This window comes from Aphelocoma coerulescens, chromosome 14 (assembly GCF_041296385.1).
Source record: "Aphelocoma coerulescens isolate FSJ_1873_10779 chromosome 14, UR_Acoe_1.0, whole genome shotgun sequence".
In the NCBI taxonomy this organism is placed as follows: Eukaryota; Metazoa; Chordata; class Aves; order Passeriformes; family Corvidae; genus Aphelocoma; species Aphelocoma coerulescens.
Window position 1 is genome coordinate 16,371,333 of NC_091028.1, and position 21,583 is coordinate 16,392,915.

The 21,583-nt window shown below is 43.0% G+C and overlaps 1 protein-coding gene across 2 annotated transcripts in view; it reads right to left on the reverse strand.

Moving 5' to 3' along the window:
- XYLT1 (xylosyltransferase 1) overlaps positions 1-21,583 on the reverse strand; it is a 169,439-nt gene that overhangs the window by 44,977 nt on the left and 102,879 nt on the right. For both annotated transcript variants that reach the window (XM_069029691.1, XM_069029692.1), the window contains 2 exons: positions 15,411-15,583; positions 14,574-14,776 (listed from right to left, as the gene is read on the reverse strand). In XM_069029691.1, coding sequence (XP_068885792.1) covers positions 14,574-14,776; positions 15,411-15,583 — 376 coding nt within the window. The remainder of the gene's footprint in view (positions 1-14,573; positions 14,777-15,410; positions 15,584-21,583) is intronic.

Consider the following 21,583-nt stretch of genomic DNA (forward strand, 5'->3'; position numbering starts at 1 on the left):
CTAATTAGAGATATTGGTTTAGCAAACTTTGGAGTCTATAAAAACCCTCAATGTCTCATTATTCTTTTAAAATAGAATATTCATTTGTTTGGAATGTTTTGCAGCTATATCCCATGAAACCCTGAAAGGCCTTTAGCTAATGACAAACTCCAGCCCTATATCAGCTAATAAACCCTACAGCTTTTATGATAATAAAATTCTCACTGCATGCACTCATTAAAACTTTGCAACTTGTTGCTTTTGACTGTCTTTAAAATAAACATTCACTGAGAAAAAAGTAAATTACTCAATTTCCAATTACTTTATGTCACAATTTCAACATCAGCATTTAAAATCTAATCTCCAGGGCCTTATCAAACACACCATACAACGGTGCAATCACTGTGTCTCTGATCTGGTGAAGCACTGAACAGCATGTGCTGAACTATGGCACACTTGGAGCTCTCCCAAAACAATGCAATTTTCACACTGGACTGTCACAGATTACTTTAGGGGTAAGGGTCCATGTCCATGTGTTCAGAAGCAGAATGTGCAATGATTACACACGAGGTGAAGAGCTGAGAGCTGTCCTTCACCTCATCTTCCATCTCTTGCGTGCACAAGTACATTTATTAAGGAGATTTCTCCCAGGAGGCCAATCCAGTTAGAACTCAGATTGTCCACCTCTACCACAGGTATGTCCCCAACTCAGCACTGCTTTGAGATTTAACTCACTGGTGTCTACAAAACATTTTTTAAAAATCCCCTCAGTCCCAGGAGTACCTTTGAATTGATCCTAGGAATTCATTTGTCTGTGGCAATGACATTTTCTCAGCATCCCTGCTGCTGCAATAAAAAGTAAATAAGGAAAACACTACCCTCTAATACCATGTCATATGCAGCCCTTTTTCTCTGATTTTAAAGCCACTACAATTTGCAAGTTACTGTATTTTAGAGTAAAAAACTATGAAATGCATTAAGGTCATTTTCCTTTCATAAATTTAATTGTATGCAATTGCTATGTCTAGATTATTTGTATGCTTAACAACAACAAATGCACTGAAAAATACTTGAATAACAAAAGCTTCTAAAGCACCTTCCAAATGTGCAACTGCACAAGACCTGGTACACATGAAAATAATCAAAGAAAATCAGTTACGTGCAGGATGACTTATTCCCTAAATAAGCTGGTATTGATGCATGCAGCTCAGAGGTATTTTGCTAGAAAGGAAGGAAATGTTTCACCCTGATTTGTTAAACAATTTTCTATTTATTTTTCTATTTAAGTTTATGAATCATCAGCACATCACCACCATTATTTTTTTTTTTTTCATCTTGCTAGCCCAGAACCTGAGTGTCTGACAGCCTTTACTAGAAAGACCTATAAATGCCTATTTCAAATAAATATTTTTAAGTAAAGGCACAGATGTGTGTCTAACTTCGATAAGGGCTAGAAAACTTGTTAAAGGTATATACTATAGTGAAGCAAAATTCCTCTCCCACCACATTCACGAGAGATGCCAGTTTATTGAACTGCATGTATGAAAAAAATGCTCATTTTTATCAGTGCTGGCAAAAACTGTTTATCAAGCCTTGCTGGCATTTGCATTATTCATCTTTGGAAATTAAAATAATGCAGATTACTGCAGAAAAAATACAGCAATGTGGGGTTTAGACTCTTCAACTTACACTCTGATCTCAAATGTTAGCCTGTTTCGATAAGTGACCCAGAGATTCACAGAATCAGTGATTACTCAGCATTATGTCAGCTCCAAACACAGAATCATAGGAATGCTTCATTTGAAAAAGACCTTTGAGATCATTGAGTCCAGCACTGCCAAGCCCATCACCAAACCACATCCCCCAGTGCCACTCTGCTGACCTAAGGTGCCAGCAGATTTCCTCCTGGCACCAGGCAGGTCACGTTCACAGCAGAAGTTTCTGTGCAGGGCCTTGTGGGAGCTGTTTAAGAGAGAGAGCTGCCAGATCTGCCTGGTCCCCTCTTCAGCATGCCTGTCTGGAGCTCAGGCAGTTTGTGCAGTCATATTATATTCTATATTCTATATTCTATATTCTATATTCTATATTCTATATTCTATATTCTATATTCTAGCCTGTTCATCTCTGGCACGTTCACAGTTTGTTTCCAAATTGTTTGTTTGTTTTTGGCCTTTGATCCCACCAACAAAAATCTAAAAAAAAAAAAAAAAAAAAAAAAAAAAAAAAAAAAAAAAAATAGCCTAACACACATCTTCTGTTTTAATTGTTGTTCCCTGGTAGGATCATTGGTTAAATATTCCCACCCCTGCTGGGGTTAACAGGCATGAAAAGGATGAGCCATAGGTGTGTTTGGGGTCTCTTTTGCAACATCCCCCAGCATTAGAGTGGAAGGTGTCTCCCTCTGGTCCATGGAGGGGCACAGGTGCTGCTCTGGAGCTGTGCCAGGATCCCTGGCAGCACCAGCTCAGCTCTGCTCTCCCCTGAGCAGCACCATCAGTGATGGCTCCTGTCCATATTTGCTCTCCATGCACGTGGCAGGCTTTCAGAAGACAAGCCAGCAACAGTCACCACTCTGGTTCAAGCTGAATTCTTCCCAAATTGATGATACAATGGAGGAGAAGCAGCAGCACAGGCAGGGGCAGGTGAGCCTGCCCACACCAGAAGAACTCCTGGGAAACTCCTCACACGCAGGCAGATGGGCTCACACAAAGCACAATGAGGCCAATGCTCCTCTTAGTCACTTTAGCTGACCTTCCACTAAAAGCTGCCACTAACACTTCAGTCAGCAACTTTCCAAGGTAGCTGTGCTTAGGATAAATGGAAAGAATTGTGATTTTCATGGTAAAAATGCACCAGTTAGGTGGATGACATCAACAAGTCCAAATGTGAATATTTTTAACCTTTTTCTATTAAGAGTGTAAGGACTGATTGAATGCAGAGTGTGGAGCTAATGAACACACACTATCTGCTGACAATTTGGCACAGGAAGGCTGTTTTAATATCACACTGTCAAAGGTCTATCACATTTTTCATTTCCATCAATAAGGAAGCTGAGCCTTGACGTAAATGATCATTTTGACAGACAGTGAGCAGGAAGCAGCAGTGCACCTGAAGAGGTTACCTCCACAGCTTCAAGCCACACTGCTATTTACACTGAGACACATCTAAAGAGGATTCATGCCCAGAATGTCTAAATTTAATGAGGTTATTTACTTAGTTTTAATCCTGTAAGGAAAAAAAAAAATCTCTCTTTTCAGCATATTTCTATTTAAAAGCTTTTATGACAATAAGAGCTTTCTCTCACTAGAAAAAAAACCTATGGAGTGACAGAAACATTGGTAAATGCACTTTCTGCCCAAAGTGCATCTTTGAAGAACCCAGTACACAAATTAACCACATTTTTTTCCTTCAAATATTTTTAGTGTCTTCAATAGTGAGTCAAGTTCCCTCTTGCAAGTCCTTTAATCAATGAAAAAAACCCTTTTTTCTATCCTCTTTCCTACTGATAAAACACTATGCAAAGGACTTTACTCTGTTTTCATATCTGTAATGCTCCAAAATCAGTGCAGTGCACTCAGTTCATGCTTGTGTAAGCCAGAGCAGAAAGCCAGCTCTGTGCTGCTGGAACAGGCTACAGGAAATCATAACAAAGGCTTTGTGGTGTTTCCCAGTTTAGAGGCTGTGAAAATGTGTTGTTCCATGTGTGACAGCATGTTAATAGATGAGAATCAGCACTGTCTTCCTCTCAGTCTGAGAGCTGCTCTGTCTTTCCTTGCCTTGTCTCATGGCAGGTAATTCTCCACAGGAAAAATTCCTGAGCAACCACTTCTTTCCGTAAGGCCCATCCATTGTGTCAGCAAAGGTAATTGCTGCCAATTACTGCATGACTTCTAAAGCTGGTGAAAAGTATTTGCCAAGATAATTTACTTTTCACGAAGTTGCCTTTACCTGTTATTATAATAACAAACCATTCCATTTCTAACCACTGCCTCACAGAAAACTCCCACATTTAACTACCACGAATTCTTGATGGGCCATGGTCCTGTGGATGCCAGCATATCACTTGTGAGGATGCAGCACTACAAAGAGTTAAGACAGACAGGATTATCCTATCTCACAAAAACATCTGAGTCCACTTAATATCTGCTGAAAAGTATCTGAAGAGTACTGAAATATTTGAATAACCAGCTGCTAATACCCAAGGATATTTAATTATTAAAACTAAACATGATATAATTTTAGCTTCATAAAAGCACTGGGATTTTATTTAGTACAGAATGATGCTCACTGCTTTGTGTTTTTCCAGTGTTTGTCTGCTGCTGCATATTCATGTAAAACCTCATCTGCCTACACGATACATCCCATTTTGATGAAAACAATAATCACTGATTAAATAAGCAAGTGGAATGAGCTGCAGAAATGATCAAGTTCATTACTCAAATTAGTGAGACTTTGTATAAAAAGAAAAAAATCTAGATATTGGGCTGAATAGGATCTTTTTGTTTGTTTATACCATGTATATTTTACATGGCATAGTTTATGTTCAGCAGTTTTCTTCACCATGTCTAAAATTAATTTATCAAGAGTTTTGTGCAAAAAGAGAAGAAATTAAAATCAAATATGAGCTCATATTTAAAGCAACTATTCACTTCATCCAATTCATACATTCCCACATGCATCTGAAATTTTATTTGTACAAGTCAGTAAGAAAAATGATTTGCTAACTGTTGAAAAATGATTTGATAGTTGTTGAGCAATTATAATCAAAAATGCTCGTTTTCTTCCAAGAAAGTGGCAAGAAAGAAACCTCCTTCCCCCTGCTGATCATCGCAGAGCTGTGCCTGGTGGAGTCTGTCAGTCTGGGGGTGCAGTCCTGCTGTCCTGTCACAGCAGAGACCCTCGGGTGTCCTCAGGTGTCAGCGGGGTCGGGCACAGCCCTGAGAGCAGATGGCTCTTCTGATGCAAAGATGGACCTGGGTAACTGCTCTCCCCCATCTCACACTTGCTAAGGGAAAGGCCAGAGGGAATGTACACTCATCCAGTGAGCAGCTTCAGTCTCCTAGCTGGAGTGATCCCAAGGGAGCAGGGGTGGGACTCCCCGGGCACAAGGTCCCTGTGGTGCTCTCTGTGCCAGGGATGCAGCCCAGGGCTCCTCATCCACCCGGTGAGACCCCGCTGCTGAGGCACTTCCACAAACTCCATTAAAAGTGAATTGTTATAAACCAGGCCTTTCCTGAAGCTCCTCCTGGGCCTGCCACTCCCTTTGATCCCTGAGCTGCTGAATCAACCTGTCGGAGTGCATCAATTCAAAGGACCAGAAGGGAAAACAGGGAAAATGGGGTCAGGCTAATGGGATTTAACATTAATTCTGCACCAAGCCTGAAAAGATGGAAGAACAGGGCCTGGGGGGTGAAAGGGATAATGAACTGAGAGTTGATGGAAGGAAACTTAATTGGTTTTAACAACAGAAGGTCACATTTTGTTACCTTTATTTGGGTTGAGCAGTGATCTTATTTTGACAATTTGTGCCAGCTGATGACTTGCCCTACTCTTGGTTGGGACTGTTTTGGAGTAAGTCAGTGAAGAATGCAGAGCTGGGATATGAGGCACATATGTGTGGCAGAGAGGGTGTCTGCAAGGGGAATGTACAGATCCACTAACTGATGTAACTGGGCTGCAGAGAAAACAGCTGGGAGGGTGGGAGGCTGATGTTCCTGCTCACTGCTGTGCTCAACACAGCTGCAACCAACACAGTCTTATTCCATCAGAAGAGAACCAGTGATTCACTTCAACTCAAGAAAAGACTCTAGAAAAGGCATGTGAACTTAAGGTAGGCAGTCTGCCACCAGTGATCTCCTGGCACTGCCAAGTGGACAGGCTGTGACCTGGAGCCATGTCCCGGCTGCCTCGCCCCTCCTGGGCTGCAATGGCTCACAAATGATTCTCCAGGCACTTTGTGATGATACCCAGCACTGGTATCTCTTGACACACCACATGTACCAGTTTCCCACAGAGAACAAAGATCAGGGTGTTTTAGCCTTCAGCTGTAGCTCTGCAGCTGCCACTGCAACGTGACTTGAGCCCCACAGGAACAGCTTCAGTGCCTACACAACACCAGCTGCACAGGGATTCAGCAATGACATTGACCCTCACAGAGCAAGCAGAGACACGGTCCCTGCAAGCCCTTGCCATGGAAATCATTTGGAAGCTGCCTTGCACCTGACTGGCACCATGCATCTCATCAGCAGAATACAATGATCTGAGCCACTGCTAAAACATCTGGGGCTGCTCCAGTTAAAGCCAGAAGGTGACACAAATAACCAATTAGGATTTATAGACCTTTTAGCCTTCAGCTGCCCCAAGAATGCATTGTTGCAAGATGACCTGCTAGAAGTGACTTTGTGGCAGCAAACTTTTAAACCAAGATCAACTCTGAATTTGGAAAAGACTTGGCCCCAAACCAGTTCCTAATGCGGCAAAGAGTGCAATTATCCTGATGAAAGCTTAGGGATGCTCGTGCCTACAGCTGGTTCATCAAGTAATGCTGAGTGATGGATATAATTAAACTGTGTGCAGCAGAGTGGAATGTGCTACGATGAACCATTTAGGGCCTCGTCCCCTCCCATCAGCCTGGAACTACAGATGGGCCAGGCAGTGGCTTCCAGCACTGCTGTTTATACAGAGATTCAGAGGTACCACACAAATGCTCTGGTAGTGCTGTGCACGACGAGCAGAAGAGTACTCAAGTGCAATAAGGTGCAACTGTAAAAGCCAACTAGTCCCTGATTCTACCTGGGACTGCACAGCAGAATGCAGGTCTGGGATTTCTGCACTACCAGGTCAAAGCTTCCACAGCATCCCAAGGTACAAAGTTTTGACCACTTAGTACTAGTCAGGACTACAAAGAAAAATAAGAAGAAGCTTTAGCAAGAGAGACACATTCTGCAGCCCATCCCTGAAGATGAGGAACACCACACACAGAGGTGCCCTACTCGCCTGTGAACCACCCAAGCTCTGCAGCACTGGGCACGCTCACAGAGCCTGCATTTGGTCTACAGAGCTGTGAGAGCTGAAAAAGCTTCAACATCAAATACCATTCAACTCTTACAGTTTCAAGGAGAAGAATTTATCTATTCATCTCTCCTTCTCCTTCCTATTTCAATATCACCCCTAAAGGGCTGAATCAGAACAACATTTTGGCTCACCCTTTAACGGCCTTTTGGTTCTCAGCTATTTAAGAGTGACTTGGGAAAGGTATAATAGCACAGGTTGTGTTATCTTCACTTTGAACTGCCACCAGATATTATTTTGCAGCTGTTTTATTGTAAGTGGCATCCTGAAATCTAAACAAAAGAGTGTCTTAATGTCAATTTCAGCAGGTTTTAATTTCCTGAGAGTATTCAGTGAGACCACAAAGGAAGAGCAGGTTTAAAATGCAATGCCATAATAGGAATGTTTCCCTCTTTCAAGAACTTTTAGCTTTTGGAATTGACAATGATTTCACTGAACTTTCTGGGGGGAAAAAAAAAAAAAAGACAAAACACAAGTGAGTTGAAGAGACATTAACGTTTCTGCTCATCCCAGGTAAGCATGACAAGGACCTGTTTCTCTGCAGCTTTTGTTACCCACCTCACACTTAATCCACAGTAAAAGTCTCTTGGAGCAAAGTTGTGGGAGAGCACGCAAGAGAGAAAGTCACACCTGGGAATTCCCTGACGATCAACATCCCACCAGAGCTCAACCCCCCCTGGAGCTCCCTGCCCAGGAACGCAGTGAGCAGCTAAACACCACGGGAAGGGTTTGCCAGTACGGGGCAGCCAGTGGGGAACTCTGCTAACCATGGATTTAAAGTACAGGAGCCATTCTGCACAAAGGACTCTTTTCTTGACTCGGTCCCCCCACGCCGTTTGTCTGCAAAGACAAGCTGTAAGTGAAGAACAGGTTTGGTAAATATCCCTGGAGCTGTGAAGGAGAACTATGGAGCTGGTGAGATCCCTCATGCTGCTCAATGCCTTCCTCTGCCCCACCACTTCGCCTCACAAAAATACTGTTCCAGGCATTGCTGTAGCATCCTGAAGACAGAAGATGCAACTGTAGCCTAGGAAATGATGGTTATCACAACGTTTGTGCTGTTACTGTGTACGGATCAGGCCGATTGCTGAATGAATCCAGGCAAGACTCACATTTAACTCTCTTTTAGGAGACAGACATTTTTCTCAGTCATAAATAAGTAAAAAATAAATTACATCCAGAAAGCAAATGGCAAACAGATGAAAACCCTTTGGCTCTTTGCTTGAGGACCTCCCTGTGAGCAGCCCCAGAGCCAAACCAGAAGAGAAGGGGACACCAGCCAGGCAGCCCAACGTGGGCTCAGGGGCTGCAGCGCCCGTCAGACTGCAGGTTTGGCATCTGGGGCTTTCATCTGCCAGGCAGTTCCCCCAGGGGTCCAGGCACTGGCTCAGATGTCTCAGTTCTCAGAGAAAGACATAAAGGGCTCCATGTTTAGCACTGTAATCAACAGGGTAAGATGCTGCCAAGTACAAGGGTACTTTGAGTAAAAATCCTATTCTAGAACTGTCCCTTATTGATGCATCTTTGTTCTCCAGGCACTGTAAAGATGCCTGGATAGACAAACCAGTTCCAGTTTGGGGTGCATTTATTTCTGCTGCCAGACTGAGGCTATGGAGCACATCTCAGAAATACTAAATATCCGAAGAGTTACTACGAGCTGCAGCTGTTACAGTTCCCCAAAGCAAAAGCTGCTTTAAATCCTTAAATCCAGGAGGGGAGGGCAGAAGGAGTAACCTCAGCTGCTGTGGCTGCACAGAGAAAGGGTGGGCCTCCCATCACTAACATTTGCCAGCTTGAAGAAAACATTATGTTAACATCAGATGTAAATAAAATTTTTAAGCCACAATAATTTCCACATTCCACCCCACCCATTTGTGACCAAAAAAACCCACAAACCACTGCTTTGCCAACCATTGATAATTTAACAGCAAAACAGAGAAATGGAACAGCAGATCAAAAAGGTAACATTCAAAATATATATAAATCTCAAGCAAATGTGCTAGCAAAGTGAGGAAAGAAGAGGAGAAAAGGTTATTTGAGGGATTAAAGATAGAAGCAAATCTGAAATTCTCAGAGAATGCAGATTCAAGAAAAACACTGATAAAGTTCCTTTTGGACAGGAAAAAAGATTCCCTGTGAAGCATTAAGAGTGGATTGACATCTGGCTTGCCAGATAAAGATATTCCGAGCAAACAAAACCACATTCAGTGTCAGTGACAATCCTGAGATAAAAACCTCAGGCGCCAGCATCTGAACAGATGTTGTAGTGCAACAGCGACCTGTGCTGCACTCCCATCTCGATGTAGGCAGACGACTGAGCAGTGCTGCAGCCCAGGATAACATTCCAAAGGGCCCTTCAGAGAACACTGTACTATTTGCCTCGTGCCTGGTACATTATTCTAGTGGCACGGCCTTCAGATCAGCGCTGCAACACTTCACATGGGGTGTAAGCTCAAATTCAGCCCTGGAAAGTCAGTATCCTTTAGCCAGGCTTTCATGTCCAGCACCAATTTATGTAGTGCCAGGAAGGAGATATTTGTGGAGGACAGCTCTGAAGTCTGAATCGCAGTGAGAAACAGAATTGTTCAATTAAGTCAAGTCAAAATGATGAGAAGTGAGAGAGAGAAAGTGGAACTGCCTTCTGAGCCAATGGCTTTGCCTTGTTTGCCATGACACAGCTCTCATGAGCCCTGCTGGCTTTGGGATTTCTAAGTTCACAGCCACCAAGAGGGCACAACTGGGTCTCAGACATTTCTCACAAAGCTAGAGTGCTGTATGTGGAATCTAAGTGCTTTGTTTCAGTTCTAAGAGGAGATTTTCCTGTATTTCCAATATTGCATTTCAAGCCTGCAAAAGCTGAGATGTTTTGCAAGAGCAGCTGGATAGCTCCAGTCTGGTGTACCCACTCCATGCAAACTGTATTCTCTCACTTTTTTTCCAGTCACCTGCTCCAAAGGTTGTGTCATTTGTCACAGGGGAAATCGGGGCAGGTCACGGTAAATCGGACAGAACAGAAATCATCCCTGATGTAGTTTCTATAGAGTGGTGGTCACCCATGCTTTGCAGGGGATGAAACTGAGCCAGTGGCAGAAACAAGGAAATGATCTTCCAGGTAGTTCTAGCACCCGAAAAATAACTTGAAAAAGTGCTGAAGCATTTTTTCCAAAGGTTGACCTTCTTTCTAAAATCTGTTGGTTTAATTATTTTCTACCAAAAGAACGAAAACCTGAAGGCCTCTTCCCTGCACTCCCACCTCTTCCCTGCACTCCCACCTCTTCACTCTTGGCAAATATTCTCTGGCCCAGGGCCCTCATTTAGAAGTCATCACTTTGGTTTTGTATCAGCCAATGTTACCTCGACCAACAGAGGGCAACACCACGAAGCAAGCGCAGGTCAGTCAACAGTGATTTGTCAGCTCACTTTTCCTAATTTCTGAGTGTTATTCTGATTGGCAAAGATAATCTCCATACTGGCACCTGTTTAAAGCACCAGGCCCAGTCAGATCATCCCATCTCCTCCCTGCAGAGTGTAGAACCTCAGGTGCTATTTGTATTGTGACAGACATTTCATTCAAGTGCCAGACCAAAACTTCTACTGAATGTGTCTCATTTACTTGAGTCTTCACAACACAGGATTTTATGGAAAGCAGGGCTACACAACTTCATCCTAAATTAATGTCAAGCAGCAAAACAGAAGCAGTTTCACTGGGTTTAAGTTCCTTTGTTATACCTGATTGCCCATAATGGAAAATGCAGTTGTATCTGCATTCCTGGCTCCATCAAGAAGACACTTTATTCTCTTACTATTCTGAAGCACTCCCCAAGCTTGTGCCTATAATTTTGCTTGACCTTTATTGAAGACCAAGCATTAGCTGGCAATTATATTTGGTGATCCCTTTGGTGATTGAGGCTCAGTGATTTACTGTAAATTATAAATAGTTCAAATGTTTCATTATGTTTATTCTTTATACAAGCTCTGTGGCCAGGTAAGCACTGACATGACATTCACTGTTAAACGATCTCATTAAACTTCTTAATTTAAGTGGTGCAACACTTCACCTGCCACATTATCCAAGGACTCCTGCAATCACATTAAACATTCAGCATGAATAGATGCTCTACCACAGTTCACCTTGTTGGGAGTGAAATTTCAGTCCCTGAACATAAGGTTGACTACTTTATGCTGTTTGTCAGAGACAATAAATAATGCAAATAGATACCCATGTAAAGTAAGAGGTTGAAGACATCAATACCTTTCCCACATGGTCTTGAAAGAGGCTCTCGAAAGATCTTAAATTATGAAAAAATACCACTAAAATTTAAAAAGTCAAGGAAAGGGAAGGAAGGTGCTGTTTTCTTTCACTTTTTTATGAATGCAATGACTGTGAGAGATGATTTCTTGAGAACCCTGTAAGCATGTGTTCCTTTTTTATTCACCAGCCCAAGCAAAAGGGGGGCAGTCACACAACCTCCCACCTCTGAGCTGCTTGTGGAGGTTTGTCTTTAGCCATTCCATCCCTCCTTTTCCTGCTGAGAATGTTTAACAGAGCTGAATGAAGTCAAGGTTGGGTAGTGCACCACATCATTTCACCTAGGCCAATAAACAGCCTCATGATTAGAGGGAAATGCAGAGCTTTTGTTGGAGGCACCTTTATGTCCAGACTGCTTGCCAGTGGTTTGTACTGCAGTAACAGGGAGAAGCACATGGATTAGGACACCTCCTCTGTGCTACTGCTGGACCTACAGACTCCACAAACAAAACATTCAGGCATGAGGAGGAATAATAAGGGTATCTGGATTTTTCTGGCTTGCATATGTTTTATTTTACACATTTTTAATTGTTTCCCTCACAAAATGAATAGTTCTAATATTTTCCCCCATGCCTTTATATCGTATGATGCTTAACATCTGCTTCTGGACATCTCTTCTGAAGGATGAAAGGCTCCTGGCAATTCTGCTGTAGTCTGTGAACATACCAGACTACTCCCTCGGCAGATTTAGGCTTCATCATATTGTATTAACCCCACATATTGAGTATGTTTTTTTGACTTAGAAGGCTGGATTAGCTTTTATTATCAGAAGAGAAGTAGTAAAGGTTTCAGTATTACAGATGGAATGGCAGATGGGAAGCAAAAGCTTAATATGAAGCAGCTCTGGATAAAAACTATTAATCCACAAAATTCATATGTTCTTATGCAGGGAAACCTAGCAAAACCCACTGCAATATGACTAACCAGAGAGAAGTGTAAAGTGTCCCTAGCCCATTATCTGACAAATCATGGCATGGGGTCCGAAAGAACAAAAAGAATCCCTCAAACACCCTATTTACTATTTCCTGGAAAAACAATCAGCTCTCCCTGGGGTATGTAGGGAGGTAATGCCTTCCTAAAGATTATAAATAATAATAATTTATGGCACCTTCATCATGAAAATGAAATGGACTCATATATATATTTGATGAGATAAGATTTTCCAGGGTTTATAGCAGTAATATTCCGTATTTAAAAAATACGCAACATTGCTTGTAAGTCACTGTCATTGAAGTTGCAGCACTGAAAAAGTTCTCTTAATTTGTGTTGAAGTGCATCATGGTGTGAAGAGGAAGCACGTTCCCTTCAGTTCTGGTGACAGAGTGCTTGGCAGAAAGGGAAGGGAGCGCTCCAGACCTGCCCGGGGGCTGAGAGCCACCAGGAGCCCAGCACAGAGCTCTGAGAGCAAGGGGGAAGCACTCACAGAACTCCAAGAACAGCCCCTCTGAAGGAACAAGCAGCTGGAATGGCTGCAGCTGGATGGCACTCGGGCAGAGCTGGAATGACCAAGGCAGCCCAGCATTATTACATCCCTTAACACTGAACCGACTGCAGGCTGCTCCACAAAGCCTGTGCTCGCTGTGGCCCGGTCTGCCAGCCACCAACCCCACCTGGCCCTGTGGTTTGACTTGTTCCACAGGGAACTAGGAGCAGTTCAGACTGCCCCAGGTCATGGCCTCAGCGTTACACGGTGGCTAGGGTGGACTCAACACCACAGGATGACTGGACTCACCTGCTGGCACTAGTCTGTAACCATACCAGACCTTCAGCAGTCATTCTCCTACAATTTATCTTGTTTGATTCACAGTGCCATCACCTACCTCTTCCTTTATGGTCTTGCATTAGTCCACTTTTTAGCATCAATACAGCATTCCTCATCAGGAAAGTGAATAATAGGGATTAACTAGCTTTTCCTGTAACTCAACAGATATACAGAAAACTGCATACTCTCCCTTATAAACAAGGTTGATATGTCAAAATTATTCATTCTCTTCCTGTTGGACACCAGAAGTGTTTAAGTACTGTGATTTCTTAATTCAAATCCCCATGTTCTAATATCAAGGCAGTCTCAGTAACTCTAGTGCTCTAATCTTTCTCCCCAAAATGTGCTGCATTTCACCAAGAGTGCTTAGAAATGGGCACCAGCAATAAAGCCTTTTGTCAGTCCTCACAAAATCCTTCCTCAGGGGTTTTGTCATTGCTCACTTCAGTGGTGATTTCTGTCCGAGGAGCACCTTCAGGAAGGGATTCATACTTTGGGAGAGATCTTGGAGAAACCTAACCAGTGGAAGCATATTTCTCTTGCAGGAGTATTAAAACCATGTTGTATCATCACTCATCAGGCAACCACCCAAGAAAGTCACTTCCCCTTTCACTGATTCATTTCAGCACAGAGGGAAACAGAAGCCACAAGGAGAATTTCATGTTTCCTTCTTCTTAGTAACTCTTACAGCCTAAACCTAAAAAGAGTTTAAGGACACTTGGGGGTTTTTGGGTGGGTTTTCTTGTTGGTGGTTTTTTTTGTTTGTTTGGGTTGGTTTTTTTTATGGACCATCTACTTTTGCACAATGTAGCAAACTTACAGAATGCAGCTCTGAGGCCTGGGTGATGTAAATCCAGAAAGAATATAATTTCACTCAAAATCACAAGCCTTAGCATGTGATTGTGTGTGAAATTCTTTGCCTGATGCCATCTGAATAAAGATATTCAGGCAACGATTGGTGCTGAAGATATAATTGACTCCTAGCAACTTACTTGTCACTTCTACAACCATTATCCTCCACAGAAAAAGTACTGAAAAAAGGGAGAGGAGTACCTTCAATACTTGCTGAGACATCAAATCAAACTGTTAATCAGAGCCCTGGGAGGGTGGAATCTCTCCATGCCTGGGATTCATTTGCTGAGCTCCAGCACTTCTGGCCACTTTACTCATCCCCTCTTGCAGGTGCCCCTTGTGCTGGAAATAATGACTAACTAGAGCAGCCTCTCAGTGCAATTCCCCCCCAGGCAAATGGAAGACACACAAGGTACAGACAGGTGACTGAATCCTTGGCTAAAGTGTGGCTGTCAGACACCAGCTCACAACGGGAGTTTTCTGCTGTGAAACAAAAGAAACTGCACCTCTGCTCCTTGCAGCACAGACACGTCATGACTTACAGCCATACTTAGTTTCTTTAGGAACAAAACATGTACATTCTTAAAATACTCATTGTACCTGATTGGATAGTCGGCAGCACTGAGGTTAATGAAGAAATCCCAGGGCCAGTCACTCATCTCCATTAAGTCCTTCATGGTCTGCAGGTAGGTGGTCAGAAGACTCGCTCCTCCCCAGATAGTGGCCATTCTCCAAGGGGTGACTCTCACATTTGGGTACTGGCTGGCAAACTGGAGCACTTGCCGGTGCAAGTAATTGGATCGCTTCACAGGAGAAAAGAGCAATACATTCAAGTTATTCTGTCCAAAATTAACTCTCCCTGTATTCACTAAAGGCCAACCCTACTTCTTGACTCACTGAGTGCTGCCATTGCTTTGCCCTCACTTACTATGGTCTACACCCTTCTTTTGCTAAATGTACAGAGTACCTTGTTTAACATTTTTTATTACAACTACAGTAATCGCTAACCAGGGTGATTAGCTTTATTCATCATTTGTCATTGTAGATCCCAAAGGGCTCTTGTAAAGAGGTGACTGCTACCACCTCCCTTTCACAGTGTGTCTCTTGCCCAAGGCACCTCAGGTCAGCTCTCCATCCAATGGGCCACCACCTCAGTCTGCACAACTTATCAATTACTGCTAACTAAATGTTCAACAGAGAGACAAGGGGAGATACTCATTGACATAGAAGGAGAAATGAAGGCTGTTACATAAAGAAGATAACAAGAAAGAAAATTCAAGGAAAAAAAAAAAAGAGGCTCCAAACACGTAATAGATGGAGAGACGAAAAGTGACGTGCACTTTATGCAGCAGAGGTAAAAGGAAGATGAAGAAGATGACAAAGATGGGTAGACTGACAGATGGTGAGACAGGCAATTTATAACCAGTGATATATTACCTTGTCAACATGAATGTAATAAAAATGGTCTTTATGGTAAATAGCCTTAAACATGCGCTGGAGCTGCCGAGAAGCTCTGCCATGAACAACCAAGACAAATGCGATCCTGACTGGGTTGGCTGGCATGTATTCTACGGAGTCCTCATCCCACTGTACATTGTTGTTGGCTTTTCCTGTTCAAAAACAAAACACAGGACATCTCTGAGTGTATCCACGGGGCAGGGGTGCAGAGAGCAGTACACATTCCACCGGGGCTCTTTCTTCAAAGCCCTTTGTAAGGCAGGGTGAGAACTCATGAGGGGTGCCAGCCTGTGTCCCATCCAGTTTGTAGCCCTCTCCTCTGTCCCCACACGGGACCATCACCCCTTGGGCAGCAGCCCATGCCCGTGGGCCTCATGCTGAACAAGGCTGCAGGAGCACGGACAAACACCCGGGTGTTTATGAGCTGGACCAAGCCCCACCTGAGTACAGACATTTGAACCTTCAAAGGAATCACCTCCAAGTTTGTAAGCAGTGTGTGAAGTATTCAAACAATGACAAGGCCGGCATTCCCCCAGAAGGAAACAGCCTGTTGAGCCAAAGCTGCTCGTTCCCATGATCAGCACAGCTCTGCTGAGAAGCTGGGGGAACTCTGCTACCGAACAGCTGCTGAGGATTACTGACTGATAGCATTTATTTGTAGCAGCAGATGTGCCCTGGAGCATTTAAATGCAACCTGCATATCTTCACTTCTTCATGGGGGGGGGGGGTCTTCCAGTACTATTTAAAATTCCTGTTCATTTTTATTTTAACAGAGTAATTTCTGGTCTTCCTTTTCTAAAGCAAACACCGCAGTGTGAGGTTCAGACAGGATGTGCTGATAAACTGAAGAGGTGGAGGGACATTTCTAATAAGGAATTTAAAGTGCTTTGGTTTTGGTTTGTGTACCCACTTTGCAATTCAAAAACCTGAACACAATGTAAGAAAACCACCATTTTATCCAAAACCTAACATTCGTTCTTCAGTGAAACAACACCATTCTTCAGTGCTCTGACCTTGCAAGGACCTTTCTCAAGAACAACAAAAAAAAGAACCTGAAATTTTGAATATTAGCAGACAAAGAAGGAAAGTACCTCAAAGCCAAAAAAATTCCTCCTGCCCAAATGTTCCTCTTGCATATTTTAACTTTATTCCTTTTTTAAATGAAAGGAATAGCATTGTCTTAAGAATTACTTGGTGTACATCCCCCCTGCCAGGGGTACAATTTCAAATTCCTAAGATCTGAGCTGTTACCCAGTTTCTGCACTTAGTGCCTTTTGTGATGCCCCTTTCTCCTCTCACCTCCACATCCCCACCACCTCAAGACTCCTTTTGCAGACAGTGGAGACACTTGCTCTAGGCTGCAGGACAAATTTGAGGCTGTTCTGGGCTCAGTTATCAGACAGCCAGAGTACATCTACAAAGCCCACTGCACCTTCCAAAACATCTCCTGCAGTTATTAAAAACACATGCTCATGTCTGTTTGATCGGATATAAGGAGCAACAAAGAAGACATTTGCCAAGTATGAAGTGAGAGTAAGAGAAAGACGCTTTTCCCCAGGTTTTTGAAACTGGAAACATATGTTGATAAAAGTAAACAATATCAAAAGCTTTCTTTTTTTCCAAAATGTAATAATTACAAAACAAATGCTGGACACAGAAAAAAGACCTTTGCCTAATCCTTCCTGTGCATCTTCTTATTCAAGGGAGTAGTATAAATTTGGAAAAACCAGACCAACTGAATGTTTGCAGAGCAAGAATGATCACTGTTTAGGTGATCAAACAATCCCCTTAATTGTACTGAAATGCCCTTGAGTAATTGAAACACTCCTTTCAGACAACCATGAGAGAGAGATCCTGCTGCAACGTGGGAGCAGCACATCTCAGAAGGGAATGGTTTCAGCATCTCCCCCAACTCTCCCTTCAAGTTTCTCCTCAGCAGTGCTTCCCTAGCACACTTCTTTAAGTCAGAGTCCATTCTTCCCATCCTGGAGCCCCAGGACAGCTGCACATGTCACAGGGCTGCCTTGTGCCAAGCATTAGGCTCTTTGCTGGACTACATAAAAGGCTAAAAGGCAGCTCCATCCCTGAACAGGAACACACACAGATCCAGAACACCAAAGAGCCTGTGAAGTCCCAGAGGCCCCCTGCCCCAGAGAGCAGACCCTTCCTGTCCACAGCCCCTCAAGGAACATCCCTTTGCAGTAGCACTGCTCATAAATTAGTGCGACTTTATTGCCCCAGCTGTATTCAGACCAGACATTAGGAAATTCCAAGCCCCGTAAGTCACTCTTAACTTTACACAGGAACTCAAACAACTTAAATGGTATTTCTTTAAAATACCCTCCACCACTGGTTCAGTAAGACTCAGATGAATATTAAAATATTAGAAAGAAAGCTTAAATTTAATTTATTCTATAATTTTCAGTTTGTTTATTATGGCCATTAGCCTATGCCCAGTTCTACTGCTTCTCCTGTGCAGCTGATGAGCTTCACCACACACATGCTCAGGGTTTCTGCACAGTGACAGGGACAAAAAGGCACTGTGAGAGAAAGAAAATGTGCTTGCAAAGAGAACTGACAGGGGAATGAAGGGCAATTGCAATTCCAAAAACAAGCCATTTTTCTTTTAAACTGCTTTGATTTCAAGCTGATGATTCCCATCAATGGACTCAAATATTTTTAGTGGTTTTCATTACATTTTTGGATACCTCCCTTCCGAAATCAGTGGCTTTCTGCAATGATATGCAGAAGGTGAGGGGAATTTAAAATAGTCATATAGTGGGTCTTTTATTTTAATCTAACTTGCTTTCAATACCTACACTATCATTTATCTAGCAATTACTGAGAACAAAATCCTCTCAAATTTTCACCTGAAATGCCACCTCACTGCATCAGTTTTCTCTAATAAATTCCTGCAGTGACTTATTTTGCTCTCTGCTGTTTTCCTTCTCTAACCTTTTTTTTTTTTATGTGCCTGTTCCTTCCTTCTCTTTTAGGTTTAGAGTTTTACACCTGCATTTACCACCTCGATATTATTATGGCTTTTTAAATATAATCCTATTCTTGGCTGCTTAGAGTTTCACAAAGGAAGAATGTTACACTTTTTCCATCAGACTATCTGCTACTTTGCTCTATACTGTCACTTCCCTGGTTTTAGCTCATGGCTGCTTAGCACCCTCTGTTTTGCAGACCACTGAAAAAGAACCAGCCTGGTTTGCAAAGAAGATGAAATGGGCAGGAAACCTTCAACTGAGGATCTGCTTACTAAAAGCAACAGTAGGACTTCAGATCTGTATGACCAATGTCAAGACCTGGATAGCTCCATCCACTTCACTTCTGTAAAACTTGTGCAGACCAAAGCCTAGCACATCATGTCAGGGCTGGCATGTTAATGACCTGCCTCAGGTAGGAGCGCATCCTCTGCTGGCTGTTGGGACAGGATATGCAGAAAATGCATCAGGGGATTTCACTCAACATCCTACCATTCACTGGTGATAAAAATCTAAGAGCATTTTAAGGAAGCACTTTTAAGGAAGACAGCTCCTTCAGTGCATCACGACACTGCCTTCCCCCCGTGCACTAAGGCTCAATCCGGGTGCTGATTCCACTGGCCTCCACCCTCAGTCACTTCAGTCCTGCAAAAAGCAGCTGTCAAAACCACCTTCTTCTCACCCACCAGGTACAGAGGATTCATGGGCGGATTCTCTCCTCTGCAGCACTCCCCAGCCTTCACTACACTTGTCACCTCTCAACATTCCATCGCCTGCCTTTCCAAGAAAAATGAGTCAAGCCAACACAAGAGAATTTCCATCTCCTATGGCACTTGGTGCAGTCTCAGTGGAACTGGAGCTGCACTCCATCTCACCTAGAAAGCTTCTCTGAGTGTGGGTATTGCCTGTTGAATGAAGTTTCCTACATGTTTAGGGAATTCCTTCTTTCTAGGATGATTTACACAGATCAGTGCTTTACAAACCCCAATAAAAAGCCCACGAAGTCAATACAAAATAAAACAGAAACCATCAGTGCTTTATAAACCATAATCAAAACCCCACAATGTGAATACAAAGTAAAACCCGTGAAGAATATGATTGTTACAGTTCCATCTTGAGAGCACAGCTCTACCCTCAAAATTGCTTTGCACACGAGTCAGTGGGGAGAGCAAATGAACATCCTCTTTGTGGCCAGCTGGCACAGGTGAAACAGCTCTGGCCTTGAAGCAGGACTTGTCTTAGGCTTCCTCAAAGTTTGCTGTTTCATTACACGATAGGAACAGAGGATAGAAGAGCGACTTCTCACATGGCCTTGCTCCAGAGAAACTGGAGCCTCAACGGAAGGGGAAGTGCACACCCAGCTCATAACAAACATCTTCCAGCCCTTGTATCAGAGTATTTATTGTGCTGTCCTCCACTGAAAACAAACCATGGCACTTTGCTCTGTCACCAAATGTCTTTCACAAACTTACTGAGAAAAGTGAAAGCTGCTCTTTTCTGCTCAAGGCCTGGCATCAGTGTGTTAGCAGGAAAACTGGTACCTGTTTCTGAAGATAACAGGAGAATCTCAGCTCTAGTGCAATTTTAACTTGTACTTTCTGTGCCAAGAGAAATCAATACTCATAATTAAGGGTTTAATCTTCAACTGTTGCCGTATTACTAAATGCCAGAATAATGAAGACAGTGCAATCATTTTCACATTTGTTGTGATGCCACATTATGTTCAATCATTCCACAATGTAACTCAGAGCCAGCCTGCTGATCTCTTACCTCTACTGTTAATTAATGGCATCATACTTCCCCAGCAGCACAAAGCAGCCTTTCAATCCATCTTGTGAGCCATCTTATGTTTTGTTAATCAATCCATCACCTTCTGTTCTCAGTTTGGTATTGTCCTGGCTGTCCAACAGATTTCCTCTGCACAGAGATACCTGGATGCTGCTGACTTCATCTGAGCACAGCTGTGTGCATACACTGTGCCTTGATCCCTGAGTCAATGGATGGAGGACATTAGTAGAGTTATTGCTGTGTAGTTCAGCACACTATTTACTGCTATTACATCCATAAATGCAATCAGAAGCCCTGTCATTACAGCAGGAGTATGAGACATAATCGCTCCAAAGAGGCAGGGACCATTTCTGCAGCAGCCAGCTGAGTGTAGCTGCTGAACTCAGATTTCCACTATAAACTCCTTTTCAATTGCTCACAACTCAACAACACAGCAGGTTGAAAATTTCCAGGCTTGGCTTTCATCCGAAAATGTTTTCCATTTTGATTAGAGCAGAAACAGGTTTGCCTTGTTCAAATGGTGGCAAGACCAAAACCAAATAAATAAATACAACATTTTCATTTAGAACACAAAAATTTTGTATCAGACCTAGTAATAGAAGTAGTTGGGAGTTATATAAAAACAACAGAAAGTGTCACTGAGCAGTTTACCAGAGAGCCATCAGGACCTGATAAGAAGTCCTGGTCTGAGGGTTTGATAACAGCGACGTTCTCCTGGCCTGAGGCAGAACTCTTGCTGGAGCTAAGCCCCAGTGGTCCCATACAGCAGGAGCATCGCTCCAGAGGGGATGGCCTGTCCTGCTGCAGTACCCTCCACTGAGGACACCTTGCACAGGAGAGGCAACTTCTGAAGCACAGCGTGTGTCAGTCAGATGAAAAGACAATTTTTCCTATGCCAGAACCTAGAAAACTATCTTTAGCAACATTAACCCCAACTTTGGGATGCCAATTTTCACCTCCAGTAAAATGCCCACTGGTCACTAGTCTGTTCACTGTGCAGAAGACCCCTCTGGAAAATAAGATATCTACCATGAAAAGGAATCAGCACCTTGAGTGCCCACTGAGCCCAGCACATCCACTGCCCAGGTCCGTGAGGGGCTCTAGGGAAGCAAACCAAGCTCCTGAGGAAGATCATTACCATGACTGGTCAAGGTTTGGCTTCTCCCAGTGGGTTTTAACTTGCTTAGCAAAGTAGGTGAGGTGAAATCAGTTGAGATGATCTTCTGCACACCTGTCCCCAGGCATGGGGATTTGAAAGGGATGGTTATGATTTACAGAATTAAAGAAGTATTGCTAGTTTGTTCTGTAGATTTCCTTAAAATTGCTGTTACCTGTACTTTTTATCTCTGAGTTAGCATTGAGCACTTTGGAAAA